Raw genomic sequence first — 21,917 nt, forward strand, 5'->3', positions numbered from 1 at the left:
ACTGGCGCCCCCTGCTGCCGGAAAATTAGTTTCTTTAGGATTTTTTACAGTGTATTTTTGAAATACCGTTAAAACACACCAAATTACAGAAAGACCGCAAAAACATGAAAAACATGTAATTTTACGTGAAAATCTGTTATTTTACTTTTTTTACTGGCGTCCCAGCAGCCGAAAAATTACAGTTTTTACTGAGTTTTTTCGAGTGCATTTTTGATAAACCGTAAAAAAAGGTTTGTGAAGAGAAATTTTGTAGCCTAAAGTGGGCGGAGCCGGCCGTCACCATCTTGGCAGCGCGTCAGTCTCGCTTAATCAAAAATGGGCAAAAAGGCAGGACGTGGGTGGAGCTGAGGTGCCTGGTTGGTGCCTGTCACTCAAGTGGCTACACCCTTAATTATGCAGACTTTTATAATATATATATAAAATATAATATGTTATATGTATAATTTAAAAGGATGCGTTATAAAAAAATGAACTCTCACAGTTGTCATGAAGGGCAAAATTAGCTATAGACCAAATCTTTTTTTTGTACCAGGCTGTAAAGATGTTTTTTTCTGCTATAAAGTTGGGCATTTTAACATGGGGCTCAATGAGATTCTGCTCTGTTTTGGAGCCAAATGAGTCAATGAATTACAGTCTAAGTCACTTCCGTGTTGGTTTCACGAGAGAGACCGGAAGGTTGCCACTCAAATTTTTCGCGAAAAACTGTTATTTTACTGCTACACCAGCTGCTGGAAAATTACCTTCTTTTACAGTGTATTTTTGAAATACCGTAAAAAACGGCAAATTACAGAAAGAATGCAAATAAAAAAAAAATACATTTTACGTCAAAGACTGTTATTTTATGCTTTTTTACTGGCGCCAGCTGCCTGAAAAAAACAGTTTTGTGATTGTGAAAGAAAAGTTTGGGTATTTTCTTCCAGGCGCCAGACAGACATACAGCTCACACCGCAGTCAAAGCTATTGGATGAGCTGGATGAATAGATGGATTGTGTTCAAAGACGCTGCACTTATTCCACCCAACGCGAGCTTGTTAGACTTTTATTCGTTTGGTGTGATACTGTAATATGAGCTATAGGATGGATGTGGTGTTGTCTAATGGCATGCACTTGCAGTCTCAGTATTTATAGGTATTTTAATGTGGGTATTACGATCTCAGTATACTGTATAGGTATTATTCCGTTCAATGTTGTTTGGTTCTTCAAAATATCTTCTTTTGTGTTCTGCAGAAGAAACTCATACAGGTTTAAAATAACACCAGGGTGAATAAATTATGGGTGAACAATCCCTATAAAGAACACTTGGATAACAGCGGTGGAGTGATGCTGAGCTTTGAGGGAGGATTTTTGGGCCACTGGAAATAATATATGTATGTGTCTGGCTGATATCCTTCTCGTCTGCCTGTCTTCGTATGTGCTGATCTCTCTCATCGCCATGCGTGGTCCAGTTTCAGCACCATTCACTACTCCCCTGTTACCATGACAACCATAAGTAATCTTGCATCTTGTGAGACTCCTCCCGTTCGGAAACCTGTGGCAGCCCCCTGTGGGCAGACAACAGATCGCCATTTCCCATGTCGAGATTAAATTCTCATATGTGGAGATGTAGAGAGTTAATTATGAAAGGGAGGCAGGGGGAGTTTGGCTTTCTGTGGAAACTTGGATGCGTGGATGTTTTTGCCATTTTCATTTCAATTTTTTCCCTTCGGCTCTTTCTCTTCCCAAGAAGTTCAAGCGTAGTTCAGTGTTTTGAGTTCGATCCATCTCATTCCAATGCCGGTCCAGGTGGCCTAATGCGATTCCAGACTGAGCGCGCTAACGTTTGGGTATTTTCATGGGCCATTTCCAACCCCCTCTTGACATAATGGGGTTCTTAAGCATAATACGTTTTCCTTTCGATAAGTAAAAGCCCCTTACTTCATTTTCAGGTGAATTTGAAGCTCCATAACCAATCACAGTGATATTGAAACTGAACAAAGACATCTTATATTAAGGGCTCAGCTCTTCAAAGGGAAATTTCCCGAAGTAGTCAGAGACTCGAGATCTATTTTCCTCGAAGGCACGGACACTCCGGAGTCGTTCCAAAACTTATTGAGCTGCTTACGTAAGCGGCGGTTTAAAACATCGTTTGGCAACGTCAAAGGTGGACAACAATGTGATGCTTTTGTTTGAATACACGAGAGCCTCAAAATATTTCACATTAAGAGAACTCGACGTTTGAATTGACTAACGTAGTGAATACAAATTTGTACTTATTATAAAAGTGCCAGTTGCTTTTTTAACATTACATAAAATTGACATTTATGCTTTTTGCAGACACCTTTATCCAAATACATTTACAAGTGCATGCAAGCTCTACATTTTTCCCATCAGATTGGACATTATTATTGGAACGTAATCTTCGCAAGCTGTTCTGGAGATGTCCGTCTATTTATATAGATAGGAGGTTTTCTTTTATGTGATTGTAAATAGCTCGCAGGTGCTTACGACGATGACAGTCGAGCGAACAGTTTTGCTTTAATGGGAGTTTGGCTTTAACAAGCTTAGAAAATGTGTAGAGCATATGGAATAATAAATGTTTTATTTATCCAGTATATGTGCGTGCTCACCTCAGTGTGAGCTCTTTCTGGAATTTAAGCAGCAGGTGTTGATGAAATGTACTTTTTGTGTACCTAACAGTCAATGTTAATGTTTTGTGTTGGATTTACAGGCAACTTCAGCAACAACAACAGGCTGAACTTGAAGTTCACCAGAGAGATGGACTGACTGCCTATGACCTGTCCCAGGTACACACACACACACACACACACACACACACACACACACACAGATACACAAACACAGAGGCAAAATGCATCATTTAAACTGAAAGTGGTAGTTCACCCAACAATAAAAATCCTGTCTTCATTTGTTCATTCTCATGTGGTTCAAACCTGTATGGGACTCTTTCTTCTGTGAAACACAAAAAGAAGATATTTTGAAGAATGCCTCTGTGGATTTGTGTCCATACCATGGAAGTCAATGGGGTTCAGACATTCTTCAAAATATCTTCCTTTGTGTTCTGAAGAAGAAAAAAAGTCATACAGGTTTGAAATGACATGAGGGTGAATAAATGATGAAAGTGAAGGATTCCTTTAAATCCGACTAGGTTTAAATATAACCGCAAACCCAGTATGCTGTTAAACACGTCATCATTTTAAAATTGAAATGTTAATATACATGTGTATATATTATCAAATAATAACGATGGTATGTGTCCTTCCGATATTTTTGAATGAAGTAAACATTGCTTCTTTATCCGAGTAGATTCAGTAATAAAATAAAGTACAAACAAATAAAAAGCAAGGGAACATATTTTAACAATAACAAATGTGGTAAACAGTGCTTGAAGGTTAAAAACGGCAGCATCAGGTAAACATTTACAAGCTGGGAAAAATAAAGAACAAAGTAATAAAAAGAAAATGGACTTTTTTAAAGGAATTATTCATCTTAAAATGAAAAAAAGGTTTCATTTATATTGCAGTTTTGTAATTACGATCATATGTACTGTTGTTTTTATGTTTTTTCATGTTTATGTAGAGGCACGTTAATATTCTGAATGTTTTTTTTTCTTTGTTTCTTATTTTGTTTCAATCAATGGAAACGTTCTGGCTTATAAAGCACAAAAAGCAAAATAATTAAATATGCCGAGCTGTCACATTAAATAAGCTTTGATCTGATTGATATGATTTGACCTCCTAAATTTTGGTCTATTCGTCATACAAACTAACCAAATCACAGATGTAAGTCTTAAAGGGACAGTTCACCCAAAAATGAAAATTCTGTCATCATTTACTCACCTTCGAGTTTCTGTATACATTTCTTTGTTCTGGTGAACACAAAGATATTTGGAAGAATGCTTATAACCAAACAGATATTGCCCCCCATTGACTCCCATAGTAGGAAAAAAACAATGGTAGTGCCCCAGAACTGTTAGCTGTCCTACATTCTTCAAAATATCTTCTTTTGTGTTCAACAGAACAAAAAAAATGATGAAGTAATTTTTCCCACTATGGGAGTCAATGGGGTCCAAGAACTGTCTGGTTACAAGCATTCTTCCAAATATCTTTCTCTGTGTTTACCAGAACAAAGAAATGTATACAGATGTGGAACAACTCGAAGGCGAGTAAATGATGACAGAATTTTCATTTTTGGGTGACGTACCCCTTTAAGCTCCATAACATCACAGTAGCGTTAGCTTTAGGTTATTAGCTGACATTTCAAACTCGCTCTCTCTGGGAAAAGATCTGGTGTGCAGTCACACATATAACACATGATGACATGTATATAATCACGGCTCATATGGAATATGCCCCTTCTGCTCATGTACAGCTTCTGCACATTTGTTTTGAGTCATAGGTAGTAATGTGGTTATGTTATCTCATCGCCTGTTTATGTTGAGCAGGTAATCGGAGTCTGTTTCATATAATGAAGTGGATTATTTAAAAATGGATAACTCCTCACGCATGGGCTCTTGGGTAGCACCGATCAACATTTACAATCTGTGTTGACTTTCCATTTGCGATTTAGGCGCGTGACACAAGTCAAATTTAGCAAAACGTTTGAGTTAATAGAAAACAGTTAAATTGGTCACTGTTGATTGACAGTTTCATACTTAAGGGAACAGTTCGCCCATATAGGAAAAATGAGCGTTCGATGTGTCACAGATCCATAGAAACATACAGATCAAGATCATAGTTTTGTACCCGATTGATTTTTTTCGTTTTTACTTAAATGTGGCAATGTTTTGATTCATCCCAGAGCTGGATGGTCTGGTCCAATTGTTTATTGAAATATGGAACTCAAAATATTTTCAAAATCCAATGCAGAAAATAAATGTGAAAAATACTTCTGGAAGCAGGGCCATTGACAAAGCCTGTGTTTAACAAATCACATGTCAGATCGCCTCTCTTGTGTTGATGCCCACAGGTGCCAGTCGCCAGCGTGCCAGCCGGTGTTCACGAGGCAGGCAAAACCATCGACAAAACCGAATCGCTGTTCACCCAGGAAAGAGACCCGCGCTTCAGCGACATGTATACTGGAATCTCTGGATGTATGTTTCTATATTATATCCTTCTAACTTTACTAAATCAGCTTAGAATTGAATTCATTTGACAGAAAAATAGTCTTTAGCTACCTTAGGCTGAAACCTTGTTTTTTCAGCAAGGAAGAAATCATTGTGAATATGAATTCGTGCGTAAATGTGGAATTGATGAACTGGGATAATCCCATTGTTATGCATTAGACTGTTGAAAGCCAAATGCACCTTAGTCAGCACCACAGAACACACTTTTTCTTTTACCACAACCCATATAGCGTTTTTACTGCTGTTACAGTATCTGTTTGTTCAGCATCTCTGTGGTGAATTAAGATGACAGAGCTCTTACCATATCTCATGTCTTAAACGACGAGTTCACCCAAAAATAAAAATGCCTTGTTGTTTATTCACCCTCGTGTTGTTCGCATATGACATTCTTACTATGACAAAACACAGACCCGACAAGTTCAAAAATGCTTTAAAGGGATCGTTCGACCCAAAATGAACATTCTGTCATTATTTACTCACCCACTTGTCATTTTGAACCTTTGACCTTTTTTATTCTGCAAAACACAAAAGAAGATATTTTGAAAAATGTTGGTAAAAGAAAACCGTCGGTCCCCATTGACTTCTATTGTATGGAGACAAAACCGATGCAAGTCAATGGGGACCGACGGTTTTCTTTCATCAACATTTTTCAAAATACCTATTCTTTTGTGTTTTGCAGAATAACAAAAGGCACACTATATGTGGCTTTCATGGTGGTTTCTGTCCAGTCTTGGTTTCTATAAACTGCATCTGTGTTGTTTTCGTGAATTATTTCGTGAATTGCGATTGTTTACCTGTCTTTGTGTGTTTAGCTGATAAGAAGATGATGGTCCCATCGTCGACAGCCGGAGGACAGCAGCTCTACTCTCAAGGAAGCCCGTTCCAACCGGGACACTCGGGCAAGAGCTTTGGGTACGAGTCTGTTGAGTATTAAACCAAAGAGTCTTCATGCAAAATACAACTCCTAGTAGTATAACTTTGTAAGAAATAAACTGATGGAGATACAGGTTTTCATTGTCGCTAAAGCAAACCGAAGCACTTCAGATGTACATATTAGGCATTAAGTGTGTTTTTACAATTGCTTGTCCGTTCGGATATTAAATAGTCACACACTTGATGTACAGTAAATGTCAAGTCAAGTTTATTTATATAGCGCTTTTCGAAAAAAATGATGAATAATAATAATGAATGAAATGAGAAAAAAGCAACCATTTCTTCTGAAATCTTGAAGTAAACCATAAGAAACACAGTGGCTATACACGACGATAACAGAGGACAGTATTAACAATTCAAAATAGCCTCAAATGGCTATTTTCTTACATGCTTTCAATTGTTCGATAAAAGCAATGGCACACTTGGGACGCACTCTTGAAAAACGTCCAAAGTGAATGCACGTTAAATCACTTTGGATAAAAGCCAAACGCATGAATGTAAATGTAATGTGTGTTTCAGCTCGTCCGTCATTCACGTCCCGGGGGTCAGTGACATCCAGTCAACGGCTGGATCTGGTGGACAGAATCTTTCCCAGATATCCCGGCAGATCAACACGGGTCAGGTGTCGTGGACGGGAAGCCGACCGCCCTTCTCTGGACAGGTGAGAGGAATCGCACAGGCCGCCCGCCCGCCCGTCCGCATCACCACCGGCGCTAAATGTCCCATTAGCTCTTTAAGTCTCTTTAGTGCTGCGATGAGAGCATTGGCTCGTTCAGAGCTTTTTCCTGCAGCTAATAGTTCTTGTTTTTCACTGGCACTGCTACAAAAACATATAATTACAATTATAAATGAATATCAATGAATTGTATCATATATAATATTACCGAATAATGAGAATAAATAGAAGAGAGAACAAAATAAATAAAACCATTTTTGGTACATTACAGAAAATGAAAGGCAAAAAAACCTTAATATCATGTACAGAATGATCTGAGCCCTGTGTCACTGGGGTTATGGAGACCTGTGTGTGGCGTTTATGATAAACACGTGTTTTTGATACGTTTAGAAGAGCGTGCATGCGTGTTCTTTATGGTCTGTCATCTGTGTCTCTTTACTCGGCAATAAATCCCATGTATATCAGATTTTCCCATCATGCAATATTTACAACATGACATGTAAAGCCAAATCAAAAATGAATCCCTGCGATATGAAGAAGAACAGAGCAATACTGGTATGGAGCGTTGTGGTTCTCCGTCGATTAAAGTCTTCTTGACATCTGACTGTTTCAGTCTAGATTACACATGAGGGTTAGCGTTGTTTACAGTTGCAGAGCGTCGCAGAATGATGTCAGTTTAGCTGACATCTAGATGTGTGTATATTGGTTATTATTATTGTTATTATTTATGTAGTTGAATAATAACTAAAAAAACCTTTACCAAAAAAGTAGTGAATCACAGCTTTAGCTGTTTTTTCTAGTGTAGCTGTAAACATGACATGAAGCTGTTGTTCCCCAGATGCCAGATTTATTTTAGTCATTCCTTATGAATTGTCTGCGTTTTAAGAAAAAAATAGCTCCAGAGTTAGTTAGGTAGAAAGGTATAGGTATCATTTTTAGAGATATAACCGGTCGTGCCGTCTATCACTTATTGGTTACTGATCAGAGTTCAGAAGACTTCAGAACAATATTGACAGACAGAAAGACAAAAAGAAAGAAAGAAAGAAAGAAAGAAAGAAAGAAAGAAAGAAAGAAAGAAAGAAAGAAAGAAAGAAAGAAAGAAAGAAGCAAATACAAAAAGATGGAATAATGAAATGAGAACGAACAAAAGAATGTATGAAAGGGACAAAAGAAAGGTGGAATGAAAGGAAAGGTGAACGAAAGAATGAATGAATGAAAGAAAAAAGAAAATAAAGACAGACGAATGAAAGGAAGAAAGACAAACAAAAGAAAGAACGAAATGAAGAAAAAGAACGTAAGGAAGAAGGAATGAAAGAAAGACACAAAGAACCAATGAAAGAACAAACGAACGAAAGAAAGAATGAATGAATGAAAATAAAGACTGACGAACGAAAAGAAGAAAGAACGAAAGAAAGAGAAAGAAAGACAAAGAAATGAATGAATGAAAGAACAAAAACGAAAGAATGAAGGAAAGAAATAAGAAAGAAAGAACCAAAGAAAGAACGAAATGAAGAAAAAGAACATAAGGAAGAACCAAAGAAAGACAAAGAACCAATGAAAGAACAAACAAACGAAAGAAAGAATAAAGGAAAGAAATAAGAAAATAAAGTCAGAAGAACGTAAGGAAGAAAGAACGAAAGAAAGACACAAAGAACCAATGAAAGAACAAACAAACGAAAGAATAAAGGAAAGAAATAAGTAAATAAAGAAAATACAAACGAAAGAACGAAATGAAGAAAAAGAACGTAAGGAAGAAAGAATGAAAGAAAGACACAAAGAATGAATGAAAGAAAGAAAGAAAGAAAGAAAGAAAGAAAGAAAGAAAGAAAGACACCTAGAATCTACAGTCAGTGATGTGTTAGATGTCATGCTGTAAATGTATGTTATTAACATGTCATGTGATGTCACTACACCAGCAGATTCCGGCACAGTCCAGTAAGGCTCAGTCCTCACCGTTTGGCATCGGCTCCAGTCACAGTTACCAGGCCGACCCGTCCTCCTACAGCCCGCTGTCCAGCCCCGCCACCTCCTCACCCTCCGGCAACGCCTACTCCAACCTGGCCAATCGCAGCACTGCTTTCGGTAAGACCTGTTCCTTTATCTCGACAGATTGGGCCATTTCAACCTCACTGCACATCCTTTAGGATTCAGATGTAACAAACAACACATATTTGTCGATGTAAAAATAAAAATACTTAAGTATGTTACGTCGCTAATAAACAGCAACGTTGATGAAAAATAAATCCAATCACTAATGTTAGTTTATTTTTTTGACTTATTACTGTCAGTTTACAGTCAACTTTTGTTCTTGTAAATCCATATTTAACATTTGAAGTGTCCGACACAATGTTCGTTTTTGCTGTGGCGCCAAGAATCGTGACATGTCTACTATTGTTGTACTTTGTCGGCTTTGTGTTTATCCAAAGTAGTAGATCCCTCGCACACTTCAAACAGCGATCCGATCCAGAACGACGTAAATCTTGGATCAACAGATCTTACAACACCACTGGGAAAGAAAATATCCCTTGGGTTTTACACATATGGCGATTTATAGATTCCCATAAACACTTTTACAGTCAATGACTGAAACAGACTTGTAGTATCCAGGCTACAGACAGGAAAATATTTTCTTCACCGGTTAACAAAGCGATCGTAAAAGGCCTTCGTAGTGAGACGAAAGGTTTTTGTTATAAATATGAATCTCTACTGTACAGCAAGAAATAGTCTCTGTTCTTTAGTAGGCAAAAAAAATCCTCATTGACAAGACAGCATTAATCAATGCGCCTCGTTTTTCATTCGCTAAATTTGCTCTATTACTTTTAATTATAGCTAATCGGCTAAATGTGATGGAATCGGTGGTCTAAAACGTACATGAGGAAAGACTCTGTCAATCACAATGAGCAGTTCCATAAAGCGTCACGTACACACATCCATGTATTACTGTGCTTTTACTTTTAAATCGAGGCATTTTGTAGCATTGGAGTCAACGAATAATTACATTTAGTCAACAGATCAAATCGAAACCTTCCGTCTCACAAAGTGAAAATGTCACGTTGAGCAGGATCAAGGTTCATCACGTCCTAATGAAGATCGCATGATTTGGCATCAGCCCGAGACGCTTGTCTTTTGAAACGTGGCTAACTTGAAACACCCCGCTGTGTGTTTTAATGAATCTGTCATGCGTCGCACCTTCTCGCTTCACGCCGGAGATCTGGTTTCTGTGCATCTCTGACACTTGAAAGTGGGGAATTTGACCAGCGTGACACGGAGGGCAAGGACACACAAACACAATTGTGCAACCTTTGGCATTCCAAAGACAGAGCATACCGAAGAGCTTACGGGGAGAAACTGTAGAACTGCTTGTTATCGACTCTCATCCGGTCGTCTTATTTCTCCATTACATTCAGCTCCACCAACACCATTTCATTTGAAGCACGAAAGCCCGGAGAATGACTTTTTTCCTTTGTTGTTTCCCTCGAGGGAATCTCTCTACCTCCAACCTGCGATTAGCGTATCCATTTAATAAGTAATTTATGTTAAAAAGGTGACATTAAAAAATCCATTTCCATTTGGAGTGCATCACGCACCGAATGCCTTTCCAAACCCTGAAGGCTTTTGCCAGCCACTTGAAAATGGAGCCATGTCCAGATAATTCTTTTTTAATATGGTGCCATTAAAGCAAATGGAACATTTATCATCGTCTTGTCACGTGGACGCTCCTTAAACACGGCTGGCAGACACGTGGACTCGCGTTTCTATACTTGGGTGTAATTCTTTCATTGAACTCCGCTAAATTTACACCAAAAGGAAAATTCTTTCATCATGTTTTAACCCTCATGTCATTCCTGTCTTTCTTCAGCAGAACACAAAAGAAGATATTTTGAAGAATGTCGGTAGCCAAACAACACTGAACCCCATTGATTTCCATTGTATGAACACAAAACCACCGAGACATTTCTTAAATTATCTTCTTTTGTGTTTCAGAGAAGAAAGAGACATATCGAGACATCATTTTTATTTTGGCATTAACTATCCCTTTTTTCTAATGATTTGGGGTATTAACATTGCATTCATTTATTTTTAATAATTTATTTCACCACATTGATGTATCAAATACTTGTGACCATATTATGGTTTTGATTTGAGTTAAATTGGCTTTTAGATTTTATGCTTTTGTCATTTTATAATTTATTTGTTTTTTTTACGTTGATATATAAGATTAATCATTTTTCTTTTTCTTTATTATTATAATTTTAGTGCTCTTAACTTATTTCAGTATATTTTTGAGGCAACGTTTAAATTCTTCATTTAGTTTAAGTTTTTTACTTAATTTAAACTATTTAAACTTTTAGGTCAATATTTTGCTTGATTTCAATGAACAGAAATGTTTTCCAATTTGAATTTGAGTCAACTAAAATCACTTCAGTCAACTTTGTCACTTTGAATGTGAAAACGTATGACTGTTTTAGGATGCCAACCTTATCGAGCAAATGAATCCGTGATGCATTTTCCTGCATTTCTTGTTCCATACGGAAAATAAATGTACCTGTGGATGGCTCCGATTCATGAAATGTTTTATTCATGCACTTTTGAGTCGAAAATCAGAAATGCACAACCAAACAAGCGTGCACCCTGGATGATTTATACACAAGGCAAACTTTTTAATAAAAATGTCTTAACTACATTTTAATATGTAGCCTACCGGTACAGTAAGTCATGTGTTTCACAGATTTACAAACATGATATGATACAGAGATCAAATCATCAAAAGCTGAGTCTGTCGGGTCTGAATGGGTTTCATCTTTACAGTTTGTCTAAATTGCTTGTTTTAATTGGTCTTTGCTTCATGCAACGCATAAACAGCCATCACACATCAAAATGTTCTATTGTGACTAAAATGCGGTCTTTATATCCTTATGGAAAGATTCCAGACGTCTCCGCTGGTTTCAAGAGCTCTATGTATCACTTTGAATGTGAGAAGAGTCGCTTTTAAACGTCACAGTATTGATTTGTCAAAGCCCTGGACTGTGATAAAGCTCAGCTCAGTGTTTGAACAGAGTTCACTTTGTCACGGCAGCATTTGGTATTGTTACAAAATCCAAAACGTCTTTGAAAATCACTTTTGAGATGGAGTGGCCCGAGAATACACTCGCTCTTTTATCTTATCACACAGACACGCGCGCGCTCCAGACACTCCGAACGATGCAGGTCTGCGACACGGATAGATTGCCGAGGGAGAGACGCACAAGACGAAAAGGAAAGTTGATTGAGAGATTTATAAGACATATCGGCGGATGCAAATAGCCATACCTGGAGGGAGAGAACGACAGCAAGGGTGAGAGAAAGAGAGCGAGCGAGAGATCCTCTCGGCATTCGGCGCGGTAGGGAAATGAGAAGTTTGACCTTACATCAACGTCTCATCAACACAGAGAGCACGAGAAGCCGCCCAAGGGCATCGTCGTGCCATCCTTCCCAAAACCCCCGCCACCCCCGCGCGCATTAGTCTCCCCGACTCGCTCGTTCCCTAACCAAATACTCCAGCCCCGAGGGTGAAGAAGACTCTAGATGCGCGCGTTTAAACGAGTCTGTCAGCCTAGTAAACGTCTCCCCCCGCGCAACAAATTGAGCGAAATGGAGGTCTCGCGGATGAAGTACTTTACAAGCACGCTCAATTGAGTCGGCGGAACTGTAGACATGTTGCAGATAATATGAAAGTTAATAACGCAAAGTGTAAACGTGTCGGATCGGGGTCAGGAATGAAACGCCTCCAGGACGTCGTGTTTGGATGCTGATGGACGGGGATGGTTTTGAGCTGGTTTGTCGCCGCTAGATTACATGACATTCTTAAAGGGACAGTTCACCTTTCATTTACTCATCCACTTGTCATTTCAAACCCATATGACTTTCTTTCTTCTGCAGAACACGAAAGAAGAGATTTTCAAGAACGTTGATAATCAAACAACATTGGACTCTATTGACTTCCATTGTATGGACACAAAATCACTGAGGCATTTCTCTTCTTTCGTGTTTCACACATGGGTTTTTTATGAACAATCTATTCAACCGATCAGGAACTGAACGAGGATTAATGCTGGCGTAACATTGTATTTTCTCACCGTATGGAGCTGTTCTCAACGTGCCCGTGTTTTCTTTTCTCCAGATGTTTCGGGAGAAAGCAGTCAAAGCGGAGGGCAGTTCCAGGGTCGCCCCTCAGAGGTGTGGTCCCAGTGGCAGAGTCAACACCACGGCCAGCAGGGCGGAGATCCTCACCCCCACACTCAATCCAACCAGACCGAGGTCTTTCAGGTACCGCTGACTGTCTAGACTATATGATATAATCCCAGTCAGGTCTCAAACAAACACGTGTATCCGCCTTTTATGTTCCTTTCTACAAAAGTTTTGGCAGCGCTGACCATCGACTGTTTGTTGTAGCACAAGTGCGACACAAAATCACAAAAGCAATCAGAAACTCAGAGCATGTCTGTCTTTGCCCATCCCATAGGACATGCTACCGATGGCCGGGGATCCCACTCAAGGAACAACCAATTACAACATTGAAGACTTCGCTGACCTCGGCATGTTCCCTCCATTTTCCGAGTAACCGAACTCGATTGTTTGTTTTGTTTTTGGTTCAGACTGCAGTACTTTCATCTCTCATGTGCACACAACGCTGCTTCATTTCTGAATTTGTGCTCACTTCAAGCGCTCTATTGACTTTGCTCAGCTGCAGACAATTACAAACACACAACGTTTTGTGTGAAGGCTCTTTATCACTAAACGGTTGCGGATTTTCCTGCAAAATCGCACATTTACAAAAATCAGCACTATTGCGAATTTGCGAGTTTGATTGTGCTATTTGTGTTCAGCAGAGATTGTTGGAGTGTTTAATTTGCACAGGCCTACTTTTAATGAATCAGGTGCTTAAACAACGCTGAACGCGCATGCAAATAAATGACGCTATTAGCCGAGGCTATTCGTTCTAAGCGAAGTCCCCATCTCTATTTTATCGTACAGGAAACATATTTTCTCAATTTTTTGTGATGTGAAGGAATCATTTTTCTTGAAGTGTTGCACCTCATTCATGTTGCCAAACAGCATCTCGCTGACAAAAAAACACGCTGTGATATTTTTTAACACCACGCCAGGTCGTAATATTGCAAAACGACGCTTAACATGTAAAATTTAGTCTATGTAGTGATGTCTATAACCTAGCTGAACTAATAATACATGTAGATGGATGTAAAGACAAAAAAGTATTTGAATAAAAAATTTAAGATTTTGAGAATTTTTTTAAATTTCGTTTCTTACAAAATTGCTCAGCACCAGCCTCATACTTGTATAAGCAAATGCATTCGCGGTGTTTATCGTAATCTTTGTGGCAGCTGCAATTTATTGTTACAATTAACTTTTGAACTGATGACGTGGACTTCTACGATCTTTTTCACAATGAAACTCGATGATGCCACAACTGGAAAGAAATGGACTTGAAAGGGAATCTAAATCGTTTTGCTAATCAAATGGATGTTTTCATGTAAATAATGTGATTTTTATGTTGGACCGTGTTTTATGTCACACACCGCTACTACATACTTGTGTAGGTTTAATATCATTGTGTGCAATGTGAGTACATAGGTAACGCTTGTTACTTAGTTAGCTTGTTCATTGTACAATGAGTTTAGAAGTGTATAAATTGTGTAAATGTGTTCCATTATTTTTGTGTAACTTTATGTCTATAAATTGTGCTCGTGACAGTAAATTCTCTTGAATATGTGGATTTCAATTAAACAGACTCAGCTGTATTATTGGGCTGCTGAATAAACATTACAACTGTAATTATACAGAATTTTACTTTTATGTTTTTACTGATTTTTTGTACTGTTTAAAAACCGTCCTTTATGGAATTTTATTGTTTTTTCATAGATCATTTGAAATACATTAAAAACCATCAAATTACAGAAAAAGACCACACATTTACAAGAAAAACATGTAATTCTACATGACAAAACTGTTGTTTTACGGTATTTTACTGGTGCCCCAGCTGCCTGGAAAATGAAGGTGTATTTTTGAAATACGGTATAAAAAAAATAAAGTTACAAAAAAGGACTGCAAATTTACAAGAAAAACATGAAAAACTATTTTAAATTTGATGTGACAAAACTTTAATGGTATTCAACTGGTGCCCCAGCTGCCAGAATCCGAGATTTTGAACAGTAAAGAAATAAATGTAGAGCAGGACTTTCATGCAGGATTGTCCATCGGTTTTTCATTTCAGACTTGTATAATGGGGGTAAAATTAATGAACTTTCTCTTTAAATCCTCTTTTAACTTTTCTTAAAGTTAAGCTTCAGTTCATGCAACATAAATACAAAGTTTTTAATACATTTGCAATCATATAATCGATTAAAAAGCAAAGAAGTTTTGGAAATCAAGAATTTGTTTAAATATACTTTCAGTTGTGCAGTATACTGTTAAATGTAATGTAATTTATAAGATTAATTAATGACCTCATGTACTCAAGTAGTTAATGGGAAAATGTGATTTAGATGGTTTTATAGGTAATGAATAGAGTCCTGATAAGTATTTTCTGTACGGCTCACATCGTGCTTTTCAAGAGAGTTTTTAATTGGATTAATGTTTTTATAATGTTTACAAGCCAAACAAAACTTTATTAATTATTGAAACATTTTAGGAAGCATGCACTACTACTTTCACGTTGACTTTTAGCACAAATCTTTAAACGATAAAAAAACATCTGTTTATAATGAAAGATTACTTTATGCAGTCTTCAGTTACTATTACATACAACTCGAGGAGAATTCACTGAACGGTGTGCGACTGTTCAATGATGCTCACTTATCCTGTGTATTTATGCCACTGCTCAGAGAACTGGAAGGGGATTTGAGCACATGCTCCCACCGGTAGAGCACGAAATGTTTACTAAATTCATTTAGACGTTTCGAGATATTCTTTTGAGAAAAGAATCATGCAAGCCTGTGATACAGTGAAGTACAACTCACAGTCTCTAAAACTGGTGCAGAATGGTTGAAGGTGGATAGTGTAGGGGCAGATCTAATGGGCAAAGGTAATGAATTCCAGAGCTTAGGACCAAGAACTGAGAAAGCCCCATCACCTTTAGATTTTAACCAAGTTTTTGGAACAGACAACAACAGCTGGGAGGAGGATCTAAGTGCTTTTGCAGGACAGTAGGGGTGGATCAGATCTGAAATATACAATGGGGAAAGTCTTTAAAAACAAAGATTAAAATCTTAAAATCAACTCTGAATTTAACAGGTAACCAATGAAGTTTGTTATATGCTCCCTCTTTTTGGTCCCTGTCAGAAAACGAGCTGCGACATTCTGCACCAGTTGTAACCGTGAGTGTGAGGTCTGGTTAATTCCAGCATAAAGTGCGTTTCAGTAATCCAACCTTGTTGAAATAAAAGCATGAATAACAGTCTCAAGAGCATTAAAACGGAGAAAGTTTTTAAGCTTGCGAAGCCCCTTGAGCTGTAGAAAACTGGCTCTAACTACGGAGTTGATATGTTTATCAAATTTTAGGTCAAGGATCAAGAATAACTCCCAGATTTTTTACTTTATCACGGATGTTCTCTTGGAGAGGACCCAAAGTAGGGCTCAAATTATTTACAAGATGAGGACGGCCAAACAAAATAGCGTCAGTCTTTTTCTGATTTAACTGAATGAAATGATTGTCCATCCAAACCATGATGTCCTCTAAACAAGCCAGCAAAGAGGACACTGCATTAGAACCTGATGTTAGCGGGAGGTAAAATTGAGTGTCATCTGCAAAAAATATGATCTGACACTTATAGAGAAATATAGACAAATATAGAAAGAAAATAACATTGCACCCAGAATGGAGCCCTGGGGTACACCAAAAATAATAGGGTGTTCGCCTGATGAAAATTCACCAATAAATGATCTCCTGTTATCGGCAGACTCTGGAAATGTTCCTATTCTCCAATTATTGGATCTGAGTGCGTCTTTCGACACAGTGGATCACAGCATCCTATTAAAAAGGTTCAATCTTGAGGTTGGCATTAGATTGGTTACATTAGATTGGTTAGCTTCATATCTTTCAAATAGAAGTTTTTCAGTACCCTTAAGAGAGCAGACTCTGCTCTAAAGCCCGACTGAAAAGGATCAAGGATATAAAAAATATACATTATATATATATATAAATAAATACATAATTATTCAAATCTGTGGGATCAAGATTAGTTTTTTTAGTAGAGGCTGGACCACAGCATGTTTAAAACAAGATGGAATGGTGCCAGTGGGTAAACACCCCTTGATAATAGAGAGCAAACTAGATGAAACGGGAGGTAGTTCATCCATAAGCAGTTTAGTAGGAACAACATCGAGAGAACAGGTGGTTGGTTTCATCTTTAAAATAATGTCGGACAGATCAACAGATGACATAGCTTGAAATTGAGAAAATGCAGAAGGGCTGACATTAGTAATATGAACACTCTGGGTTAAATCGCAGGACATCTGCTCCCTGATCTAAGCAATCTTCTTAATAATGAAGTCACAAAACAGCTCTAAGCTAGGTTCTGGACCAACTGGTGCGGCAGGATTTAACACAGAGTTTAATCTAGCAAACAAAATCTTTGGACAATGATCATTTTTTGAGATTAAATTAAGGTATTTAGCCCGTTCTAACGAAACAGATTCCTGGAATTTATGTTTTGCAAAAGTTGATATGAAATTTGTAATTTATCCTTCCTCTGTTTTCTTCTGCAATCTTTTCTTACAGCTTTAATGTTGTCATTGAGCCAAAGCTGAATTTTTTATTTGGTTTTTTTTCGGTTTGAGAGGGGCAACTACATTTAGAATTGCTAAAGAAGAGGAATTAAAACAATTTGCCAACCCATCAACATTTGGGGACACCGAAGAGCTGGGATAGCTACAAAAGCCTTGGTAAATTGTACAGCTGTGGAGGGGTTGATAAACCAGAGAGATGGCTAGAACGACTGGTTAACCCGGTCTAGCACAAGCAAACACACTGTCAAACAAAACTGGCCAACGATCAGACAAACCAGCATCACTAACAGCTACATTTTTGACAGAAAACCCTGATGATAACACAAGATCAAGAGTGTGGCCCAGATTGTGTGTATGGCCTATGACATGTTGAGTGAGATTAAAAGAGTTCACCCAAAAATCATTTACTCACCCTCGTGTCATTTCAAACCTGTATGACTTTCTGCTGCAGAACACAAAAGATATTTTGAAAAACGTTGTTAACTGGACCCCATTGACTTGCATTGGTTTTGTGGCCATACAATAGAAGTGAATGGCTGATCGGTTACCAACTTTCTTCGAAATATCTTCTTTTGTGTTCTGCGCAAGAAAGAAAGTCATAAAGATTTGGAATGACAAGAGGGTGAGTAAATGATGGCAGAATTTTCATTTTTGGGTGAACTATCACGTTGAGGTGTCGTTCGCGTGCATTCGTACGTTAAAAACAATCCCTACGACTGGACTTGAAGGAGCACATCCCGTTTTTTGTGTGTTTGTTTGTCTCTACCTGCATCCAGAGAGCACATCGCTTCATGATATAATTGCATTTCTGTACACTGTCAAAATCCTAATGTTGTGTTTTTCCTGCGTGAAGCATGACGTGACTTGACTGGCTGCGAGCATAAATAACAGTAAAATCGAGTTCATCGCGTGCCTCCTGATTTTATGCCCAGGCTCTTTCAGGATGGCTCTGGCATTCATTCGTGCTTTGATTCGGCTGTCTGAAAGCGAGGGAGACATCTGAGATGCTTTGTAGAGAAACTCGAGATGTTTTGCAGGGGTCACACCTTTCCTTTATGTAACCGCATGACGTGCGACTACCTTTACTTATCATTCCTGCATGTTATCATTGATATCTGTTGCACGACTTTGTTTGAGATACCGGAGTTATTGAAGCATCATGAAGACTCATGGAGCTTACAGCATACAGGCCTGCCGCGAGGTTTCATCTTGAACGTGTTTGTTTGGCGTTTCGTGTGTTGTACTGTCGAATCTGACTGGATCGAGTCACGGCCCGTTTGGTTTCACACATTCAAAGCTGGCTTCGAAGCAAACCCATTAACGGGTTTTGATCGACAAAAATAAATGTAACCTTCATCCCGGTGGTTCCAGCAATGTTATAGATTTGTTTTGGAAGAGAACAGAGGCTGCTGTGGTTTGTTCTGTCAGATTAATACGGTAGATTGTGCTCGGTTGATTTTAGACGGCTAACTTTGTAACGTATCATTCAAGTCTAGATCCACGTCATATCTGTGCTCACAGAAAGTTTAGAAGAATTTAAAAACTTCAAAAGAATATTGTTAGTTCCCACCCCTTGCGTCTTTATCAAATATTTACATTTATTTATTTAGACACTTGGATAAATGTGACAAATGAGGCAGCATCCTAGGAGCCAACAAAAGCTACACGCATAAGAAATGCAACTGGAGGAAATGTTTTTTCTAGTAAAACACTCTTAAAAAAAAAAGGTGCTTCAAAAGGTTCTTCGATGCCATAGAAGAACCTTTTGGTTCCATAAAGAACCGTTAACATCTGATCACAAAAGGTTCATTGTGGTGAAAAAAGGTTCTTCAGATTATAAAAAAGTAAGAAAGAGATGTTTCTTTAAAGAACCTTTGACTGAATGGTTCTTTGTGGAACCAAAAATGGTTCTTCTATGGCATCGCTGTGAACAACCTTTTAAGCACCTTTATCTTTAAGAGTTAAATGGTAGCAGTTTAGGAAAGTTTGTGAGGTGAACACAGAAGAGGTGTGTTTTCAGTTGTTTGAGCTAACGTGATTGTTTTTAGCTACTAGCTAATGAAATTCACAAATTTACCAAATTCGACACTGAATTCCACAAATTTTCCCCTCAAAACTGCAAAATAAATAGTCGTAAGTCAACCGATTTCATACAGTCCTAGTCTTGCCTCAAGGTTCAAATATTTATTTTCTATTCTCAGAAAGTTTCATTCTCTCTCCTACATAACAAGAAATCACACTTGCCTCAGTAAATGTGCTCTCAGATTTTCAGAAGAAGTATCTACGCCCTTGAAACAGCTGTGCCTGCTCTGATTTTCTTTGCGATTTCTCAGAAATTTCTCAGAAATTTCAGAGGCCCTTAAAACAACAATCCATCCCGCTGTGACATACTTATCCTCACTTTAACTATACTTACATGTTCAGTTTGACAAAAACACTCAGATTCTCTACTTTGAGAAGATATTGGCTCTGTTCCAAAAACTAATGAGCTGTTTACTGGACAAACATAGCATTTTAGGCCATCATAACTGTGTTCTTCATGCACTTTCTATAGAATTATTCTGCTGTTCAAGATAAAAGCAAAGTAAGGTTTTGTTCACGGAGAAGGCCCATGGTCCCATGATGCATCACACAAATGAATTCAAGATGGCGGTCAAGTAAAATAAAATACTTCACAATATCAAAAAGGTATATTGAAGTCACCATGAAATTGGAATTGACAGCTCTCTTTTTTATAGAATATTGTAGTGTTTTTATTAAAGGAAAAGTTCATCTCAAAATCATAATTGTGATATTTTTACTCACCCACATGACGTTCAACATGTTTTAAGACCTCCCGGGGTCTTCGGAGCGCAAATAAAGATATTTTACTAAATTAAACTATTAAGTACTAAAGACATCGTTAAATTGGTCCATGGCTCATTGTGGCTCAATTGAATTTTTTTGAGCCACAATAACAAACCAAAACCACGACTTTAATCGATATATTCTTGTCAGTCTATGGTGCACGTTCACGAGAGCACTTCATGCGCATTCGGTTTGTACGGTTGGGCATAAAAGTCAGACATTTTGGGAAGATCAGCTTATATACAGTGTGCATCTGCTTGTAAACACAAAGTTGCTCTTCCGGGTTGTCAGTCAGAACGCCGGCGTCTGCCCCCACCAAATGTGCATGCGTCAAAGTAGTCTCGTGAACGCGCACCATAGACTGACAAGACAGAGGAGAATATATCCATTAAACTCGTTATTTTGGTTTGTTTTTCGCACGTAAAGAATTCTCATTATTGGGCAACAAGCTCTGCTCTCAGTTCTGATAGGAATCTCTCCAGGACCTCAATTAAGTTACATGCTGTGTCCATGTGTGTGAAATGTGAGGTGGTTTGTGTGTTTAGGGGACATTTTCTACTCTCCAAAGTGAAATCAGGGTGCTGGTGATTATAAGTTAAGAAAAGCACCCTCGGGTAAACTAAGGTTCCTCCACACCGTTTACAGCAAAAATCCTGAGAAGACATCAATTACCTTGACAACCCGGGGCAACACGGTGATGGACGTGACGCCTTCAAACCATTGGAAGAGAGGGGGCAGGTGACCCCAGAAAATGCTTTTCTCACTTTGAATACAGAGTGCTGTGTAAGAAACAATCAGTCCATTCTCTGAAAGTGAGAAAAGGAGATTTAAATTTTGACGTGTTTGTAATTTTTCTTCTTTACTATTTTTTGGTTGTTGTTTTTTCCCGCTCATGTTTGCTGGTGTAAATGGTTAAACAAGTAACTTTAGAAAAGAACTCAAGATCTTATGTAAATGCTATCGGACTGTTTCGATGCATCAGTTTCAGTGTTGGGAAAGCCACTTTAAAACTGTACATTATTGAGCTACAATACATTTTTGGACATAACTAACATATAGCGCGCCGGGCAATTTAGGTGCGTGTTTTGGATAATTGAATCTGTTATCTCTCCTCCAACACAACATAAACATGATGAAGAATCCAACATGCTAAATTTAATGTCTTGAACTCATTGTGTTGTGTCTGGCTAAAAGCCTCTAAAATGTATTCAAGTGTGCTTTAGTGTTGTTATGTCTCTTAAAATAAAATAAAAAACAAGAAAGTCAACTTTTTTGTAGTTCTTACTAGAAATATACACGACACTTGACTTAGACTGACAGAAAAAGTATACTGTATTCGCTCAAGGTCACTTTAGTTTACTAAAATTAAAACTACAATGATAAACAAAAAATAAAATAAAATAAATTATTACATCTTATTTGGCAACATAAAAAATAAAACGACAAAAGCACATAACAAAATTGCTAAAAATGTAACTAAAATTTACATGTCTAAAAATCTAAAAGTAAAAGCTTTTTTAAGATAATAAAAACTAAACCATAATAACTCTGTACT

General features: G+C 37.9%; 1 protein-coding gene across 3 annotated transcripts in view; it reads left to right on the forward strand.

Moving 5' to 3' along the window:
* The window catches only part of arnt2 (aryl-hydrocarbon receptor nuclear translocator 2), a 95,424-nt gene extending 80,758 nt beyond the window's left edge, over nt 1-14,666 (forward strand). Inside the window, exons 14-20 of one of the 3 annotated variants that reach the window (XM_057338364.1) lie at nt 2,707-2,782; nt 4,965-5,088; nt 5,934-6,033; nt 6,574-6,715; nt 8,650-8,812; nt 12,891-13,036; nt 13,233-14,666. In XM_057338364.1, coding sequence (XP_057194347.1) covers nt 2,707-2,782; nt 4,965-5,088; nt 5,934-6,033; nt 6,574-6,715; nt 8,650-8,812; nt 12,891-13,036; nt 13,233-13,331 — 850 coding nt within the window. In that variant the 3' untranslated portion in view covers nt 13,332-14,666. Of the gene's footprint in view, nt 1-2,706; nt 2,783-4,964; nt 5,089-5,933; nt 6,034-6,573; nt 6,716-8,646; nt 8,813-12,890; nt 13,037-13,232 lie in introns of all 3 variants that reach the window. The other 2 variants (XM_057338356.1, XM_057338373.1) reach the window with 2 other exon arrangements.
* The last annotated feature ends 7,251 nt before the right edge of the window (nt 14,667-21,917 follow it).

Source organism: Triplophysa rosa, linkage group LG1 (genome assembly GCF_024868665.1).
Source record: "Triplophysa rosa linkage group LG1, Trosa_1v2, whole genome shotgun sequence".
Taxonomy (NCBI): Eukaryota; Metazoa; Chordata; class Actinopteri; order Cypriniformes; family Nemacheilidae; genus Triplophysa; species Triplophysa rosa.